Source organism: Arachis stenosperma, chromosome 3 (genome assembly GCF_014773155.1).
Source record: "Arachis stenosperma cultivar V10309 chromosome 3, arast.V10309.gnm1.PFL2, whole genome shotgun sequence".
NCBI classification, from domain to species: domain Eukaryota; kingdom Viridiplantae; phylum Streptophyta; class Magnoliopsida; order Fabales; family Fabaceae; genus Arachis; species Arachis stenosperma.
This window is the reverse complement of record NC_080379.1, coordinates 14,187,158-14,194,185: the sequence shown is the minus strand read 5'-3', so window position 1 is coordinate 14,194,185 and position 7,028 is coordinate 14,187,158. Positions and strand designations below refer to the sequence as shown.

The 7,028-nt window shown below is 36.3% G+C and overlaps 1 protein-coding gene across 2 annotated transcripts; it reads left to right on the top strand.

Annotated features, from left to right (window-relative positions):
• On the top strand, positions 1-6,528 carry LOC130967551 (importin subunit alpha-9). 2 transcript variants are annotated; one of them, XM_057892456.1, is made up of 11 exons: positions 1-198; positions 272-517; positions 733-886; positions 1,064-1,166; positions 1,457-1,641; positions 2,414-2,493; positions 4,547-4,697; positions 4,811-4,892; positions 4,996-5,054; positions 5,141-5,446; positions 6,210-6,528. In XM_057892456.1, the coding sequence occupies exons 2-11, from the start codon at positions 435-437 to the stop codon at positions 6,375-6,377; spliced, it is 1,371 nt and encodes a 456-aa protein (XP_057748439.1). In that variant the 5' UTR covers positions 1-198; positions 272-434; the 3' UTR covers positions 6,378-6,528. The 2 variants fall into 2 exon arrangements, with proteins under 2 accessions (XP_057748439.1, XP_057748438.1); XM_057892455.1 differs by having other exon boundaries at positions 3-198; positions 280-517.
• The last annotated feature ends 500 nt before the right edge of the window (positions 6,529-7,028 follow it).

The following is a 7,028-nucleotide window of genomic DNA, read 5'->3' as shown; positions in this document are numbered from 1 at the left end:
CTCACCGGTTCAATAACCGGTTCGAACTAGCACTGCACCCCTAATCTCTATTCCCTAACACCGAACGCAAGCTGCGAAGAAGGAAAAAGAAAAGGAAGCTCAGTGCCTCAGTGGCGAGTAGATACTACTGCTTCAGTTGGTGAAGGAACCAAGCAACAATGGCGGATCATACTACCAGAAGCCCCATTAAGTCCTCAGGTAACACTTTTCCTTGCATAGTTATGCATAAGCTTTTCATTTCATCTCAGTTATGAACAATGCAATAATCTAGGGTTTCAGTTGGAACTGTTGCGAGTACCAGGAGACGGCAACAGGCGGTGGCGATTGGCAAAGAAAGAAGGGAGTCTCTTGTGCGTGCCAAGAGGCTCTGTAGGGTCCCCGTTGGCGGCGGTGGTGACGGGGACGGCGATGGCCAAGCTCCCCTTGACAGTGACATGATCATTGATGAAGAGCAATCCATTTTGGACTCTCAAACTTCCCTTGCCGTCGAAAAGTTGAAATCTTCTGTTGCTTTTCAGTTTGGTCCTCTGAACTCATCTATTTGTTATATTATGTGTTAGATAAATAACAAGAATTATCCAGTTCGGTTTGATTTGATAGGTTTTTGAATGAGTGATTGAATGTTGTTGTTCACTTTCCTCACTAAGAAGTAACTTTATAAAGCTTCAAGCAACAATGTGCAAGTTCATATCTTGATTAACTTTGGCTCATATGCATTATGACTATGTATAGGGGGAAGGGTGCAATGCATAAAAGAGTGGTTGCCCTGCAAGAATTAAGGCGACTGCTGTCAAGGTCTGAATTTCCGCCTGTTGAGTCTGCTATTAAAGCCGGCGTGGTACCTGCACTTGTGCAGTGTCTTTCGTTTGGGTCTCCGGATGAACAGGTCTAAAGATTTGTCTCCTCCTTTAGAATGATCTTCTGTTGCTTCCATGAATGCCTTTTACTATCCATGAAACTTGAGAAAGCAGTAACTGGATGTGCATGTTATGCAGATAGTATCAATACTGAACAGTAAGTTACTACTAGTCACTTACGCTTTTTTGGTGAATGTGTTATTCAGTTGCTGGAGGCGGCTTGGTGTCTTACAAATATTGCTGCAGGGAATCCTGAAGAAACAAAAGCTTTGTTGCCTGCATTACCTTTGCTTATTGCTCATCTTGGGGGTGAGTGATCACTGATCACTTTGAGTTTAATTTTGCATGTCCATGAATGAATTAATTGTTTCATTGATGTCTGCATAGAAAGATTAAGAAGAATTCTAGTAGCTCAAATTCAAATTGTTATAACATTGCAAAGTGTCTATGATCTAAAGGAACTAGGAAGAATGGGATGGACAGGACTTTGGCAACTATATTAAACATTTGCGATAAATTCATACTTGAACTTTGAGCCTATTTTAAATATTTTAGTATTTACTTTTACCTTTTGTATTTATGAATGATCTGTTCTGCAGAAAAGAGCTCATCACCTGTTGCTGAACAGTGTGCTTGGGCTCTTGGAAATGTAGCTGGTGAAGGCGAAGAGTTGAGGAATGTTCTGCTTGCTCAAGGGGCTTTACTACCTCTTGCAAGAATGATGCTACCAAACAAAGGTTCAACTGTTAGAACAGCTGCCTGGGCTTTGTCTAACCTCATCAAGGTGTCAAAGTTTATCAATTTTATAGTTTATATTATATTGCATCACATTTGTTTGTGCTCTGATTTATTTATGTTGTATAAAGCCAAAGGGTAAATTTCACCGCTCAGCTATAAGATATGGGATTGTATGTTGGGCAGTAAAGTTAGCAGTATGACAAGCTAAATGTTGTAGAGATGAGTATGTTGCATTGAACATGACGACATATTAGAAGGGATTGGATTAGGAATAAGTGCATTAGAAAGAAATACTGTGTAGTGCTTATTATAGGTGGTTTGGGTATGTGAGGAGAAGATATAAAGAGGCCCAAGTAAAGAGTGCCCCAGCTGGGGAGTGCAGTTCAATAGCTAGATGTAGTGGAAAATTCACACATAAGAGAAACGACTAGATCAGTTTGACTGTAAATGGTTTAAAATATGATTTATGATAGATAGAACACTATAGCGTCAGTTAATGCTTGTAGGTTGTAGCTAACACCACCTAGTGGGATAAATTTTTTTTGGTTATTGTAATTCTTCACTGTTTATAGTTAGCTTGTGTGATGTGATCAGTGTTGTCTAAAATATATTTTGCAGTATATCTTGCAGTCCCCTGCTTTCGTTATGCTGACACATGCTAGTGTAGTAGCAGTGACAAGGCTTAGTTGTTTAATCCATCTAGCTGACCTCACTAGCTGGACATATCTTTGTTGTTGAATTGAAAATAGTTGTGGCGACAATTTTTTTATTTTTTATTTTTTGGAATTTTAACATCACTTTGGTATGATTATGTGCAGGGTCCAGAACCGAAAGCTGCAACTGAACTCATTCGTGTTGATGGAGTATTGGATGCAATCGTTCGACACTTGAAGAAAGCGTGAGTATTATTCTGGATTTACTTGGTTCTATATCATGGCTAAGAACTCATGTCTCCTTTTGAATTTATCTATTTGTGGGTCAACATGCTAGGAGTTCATATTGTGTAAATCACAGTTGAACATCGTAGTCTAGTTTTAAGGATATTTAGCTTTTACTTCACTAAAATCACACCAGAATTCTCTGTTATCATAAACAGAAAACATATCGCCAAACATATACAGAATACAGGCATGAAACTAACAACCAAAATTTCAAGTGATTCATCTCAAACTCTCTTCGTAGGTCAACGATTTGGTATCCCCCTCTAGAGAAGGACACCGGTACCCCTCTTAAATATTTGTTAAAACTTCATCCACCCTTTATTTCGATTGTTAGGTGAAGCAAATAACAGAACCACTCTTCCTTCATATTTCCTGGATACTGGGTGAATCACCTTCACTTCTCTTTCTGAATTCCTCCCGGAAAGGAGAATCACTGTTTTAGGTGGCTTTCATTCTTCTGCTGAATGGTTTTTCTTTCTCTAAGCTCTTTTCTGGCTCTAGTTTGCATTCATATATTTGAAATTTGGTGTTGGTAATTTCAAATGTTTCAAAAGAACAAGTACATGTTAATCGCTATATATTTTAGATATCTATTGAATTGGTAAAAAGGGCATTATCACATGGAGTTTCAGCTGTTATGCATGTCATGAGGAAAACATGTGTGTCTATTTGTTTGATTGGTACAAATTCTTTGTCCAAGTTTGAGTGATTAAATGAGTTAGAGACAAAATTAGCATGACAAAATCAGATGACAAATGCATTGCATGAACATGTTCTCTCTGTCATGCTAATCTTTGTTCTTCCGTTTCCCTCTCTCTTGGAGACTACAATATGAACAAATCTGCAGACAACATTGACTTCATCAATCACACAACAAAAAGTCAGGAATGGAACCTGTGTTTCAACTTTCATGAAATTAGTATAACCATTTAGGATTTAATTTGTATAGGTAAAAGGAAGAACAACCTCCATTAAGGTTGAATTGAAATTGGGTCAAATGTAAATAGTGGATAAAGAAGAGCAGGATTACGATTTCTAAGTAAAGGATCGGGGGGGGGGGGGGGTGGTATATTTTGCAAATATTTAACAGACAGGTGCCACGTACCAGTGCTCAGTACCAAATCCTTGGCCCTCTTTGTAAATCTGCCAATTTGCAAAATTTATGTTAAACATGTCATGCACGTGTGTGTATGCATGCTGTTGTATATAAGGAGAGTGGTTCTTCTCCTTTAGCAGCTAGCTTTTAAGGTGTGGTTCCCCACTTCCCTTAGATACTTAACAATGGTATCAGAGCCTGGTTGTTGGCATTATGGAAAGGGCTACCTATATGCTGGATTAAGGTGAATACAGAATACTGATAGTTGGTAGCAAAGTGACCACCACTAGGTCAATGTTGATAGAGTGAAGCCACCATGGATATCGGCTCTCCAGGGGTGGTGTATTATTAGGGACTTGGGTATTATGGGGTGCCCAAAATCCCACATCGGGTAGTATCGGATGCTTGATGTTGTATATAAGGAGAGTGGTTCTTCCACCTTATCGGCTAGCTTTTAAGGTGTGGTTCCCCACTTTCCTTAGATACTTAACACATGCATGCTCACTTCTGTGTGTGTTAGATGGCAATTTAAATCTGAAACCATTGATGACTTTAGAGGCATTTGCTTTTCTCAAGGAAGAAAACCCTTCTGTGTTCTGCCTTTTCTTTCTCTGTATAAGAGTATTTATTATATACGTTTATTAGAGTTTCTGTATGATATACCTGTAAAAAAAATTATGCGGTGTGCCTTTAACTAGTATCAATATAATCATAAACTTTACCTTACTGTAAGTTTGTGGGGTTGAAATTGGAAGTGATGATAGACTGATAACACAACCTCCTTTAGTACTGTGAACACAGCTTATTTCTTGGAAGTGTTAGATTAGTAGCAAGCTCTTTAACTCTTATGTCTTAACAGTACAGCTTGCAATGATGTCCTAAGTAATGCCATTCGTGTTTTTAATCAACATCAGGGATGACGAATTAGCAACTGAAGTAGCATGGGTAGTTGTGTATCTGTCGGCACTTTCAAATGTAGCTACGAGTCTGCTGGTGAAGAGTGACGTGCTTCAATTGCTAGTCCACAGATTGGCAACATCAAATAGCTTGCAATTACTGATTCCAGTAATGACCTCTTCATCTATAACATTTTAGCATTAACATCTAATAATACATACAAATCACAATTGTTATTTTCACTGATAAGTTGTTCTAACAATAAAGGAAAATCTTTGTAGGTTTTGCGAAGTTTAGGTAATCTCATTGCTGCTGATTCCCATACAATTTATGTTATTTTGACACCTGGACAAGAAATTACAGGCTAGTAATTTTCTTGGTTCTCCCTTTACTCGATAATCTTGGTGCATTTTCGTTCAAAATATGGAATAATTTCTTGCATCTGATTTTGTAATATTATTTTCAGATAATATCATAAAAGCCCTGGTAAAATGTATGAATAGCGAACACAGGGTCTTAAAGAAGGTATAAAATTTTAATCTTCAGTTTGATGAACTTATTCCTTCTTTTGTTTATCATCTTGATATAAGAGCTTAAATTTCAAAATGCAGGAAGCAGCCTGGGTGCTATCTAATATTGCCGCCGGTGACATTGAGCACAAGCGGTTGATACATTCAAGCGAGGCGGTGCCTTTGCTGTTGCGTCTTCTTTCTGCCGCTCCATTCGATATAAGAAAGGAAGTTGCTTATGTATTGGGGAACCTTTGTGTTGCGCCTACTAAAGGTAATGCGAAGCCGGATCTGATCTTTGAGCACCTGATTTCGTTGGTCGAAAAAGGATGCTTGCCAGGTTTTATTGATTTGGTTAGATCTGCTGATATTGAAGCTGCTAGGCTTGGACTCCAATTCATAGAGCTGGTAAGAAATCCGCTAATTCATTCGGCATAACTAATGAGTAATGATAACTTTCCACCAAAATATCAAATATTAAATATTATAAATAATCCTTCCATAACCAATAACAATCACTCCACAAGTTACTATTTTTATATGAGTTAAATACTCTTTTAGTCTCAACGTTTGGGTTAAGTCTTAATTTCGGCTCTACCGTTTGAAACACTATTTTTGTCCCAAATGCCTTATTTTATTCTATTTTAGTCCTTTGGTCAAAATTAAATTTTTTCTTTGAAAAATATTTTTTCTTCCAGTATCATCATCTAGGTAACAACAATCATAATTTTAGTGATTTGAGAGTGAAATTGATAGAAGAATAAGCGAAAGAATAAGATATTAACAGAGGGAAAACGGTGTATTTTAGAAGAGAAAATTAATTTTGAAAAAAAAAACGAAAAGAAAGCATTTGAAAAAAAAATAAGACATTTTTTTTATAAGAGGAGCGGGAAAACTGCCCAGAAGAGAGGAAAACTACATATCAGAAAACATGTTAACTGTTAGAAACGAAATTAGAACTTAATCTAAATATTAGAGACTAAAAAGAAAAAGGGTGCTTATTAGCTAATTTCCAAAAGAAAAATTAAAAAAGAGGCAGATATATAAATAAGCTATTATGAAATAAGTTCAATTTATCAACTTACTTTTCTTTTTTGTTCATAATTTATCAAGTTTCAAAAACACAAGCTACGCATCCTTCTTGACGATATGTTTTTGGTGTTTACAACAGGTCCTGAGAGGGATGCCAAATGGCAAGGGCCCAAAGCTTGTAGAAGAAGAAGATGGGATTGAAGCAATGGAAAGATTTCAGTTTCATGAAAATGAACAACTGAGAACTATGGCAAATACCCTTGTTGACAAGTACTTTGGAGAGGACTATGGCCTTCATGACCAGTAACATTAGTTGTTTAATATTGTAATAAATGTGCTCTTTCTCCCACACAATTTTAAATGAAAATGTAAAATTTTGTGTGTTATTAACTCTAGAGACTAGTGAGTTGTAATTTTTGGCTGGGTTAATTTGAAACATTTTTGAAATAACTGTCTAATTTGGCGTAAATATTTGTTCTCTGAGAAAATTTAAATAATTTTTTAAGGATACTTCTATTGTTAATAAGAAGAAAAAATATTGTAGTTTGATGGAAAGGCTAATAATTTTGCAAGATATACTGATGTTACTATCACAATTGATATTTTTCCAAATTATCCTAAATAATAATTTTGAAAGGTGGTAATTGAATTTTTTTTTTTTTGGGTGTCTAAACACAAAAAGCTTTATCTTATTCTTAGCCTATAAATCAACCAATTCAACCACGTCAATGTCCTTTAGCAGATCAAATTCCTTACACATTCATACACAGACACACACTTTATTGCTTCCTTAGCGTAGATCAGAATCCAATCTTAAAAGAAAATTTAGGGCTTAGGCAATCACTTTGGTACAACTTCCAAAAGATAATGTACCATGTTACTTTTTGGTGTATGTAATGTATGTGATTTATGAACCACATGATTTGTTAGAAAACAGAGAAGTTGAGAATTCAGAATA

Coding starts and splice junctions, on each gene's coding strand:
- LOC130967551 (XM_057892455.1), top strand. CDS start 159: ATGGCGGATCATACTACCAGAAGCCCCATTAAGTCCTCAG. Junction 2,494..4,546: donor GTTCGACACTTGAAGAAAGC/GTGAGTATTATT, acceptor AATCAACATCAG/GGATGACGAATTAGCAACTG. Junction 5,447..6,209: donor GACTCCAATTCATAGAGCTG/GTAAGAAATCCG, acceptor TGTTTACAACAG/GTCCTGAGAGGGATGCCAAA.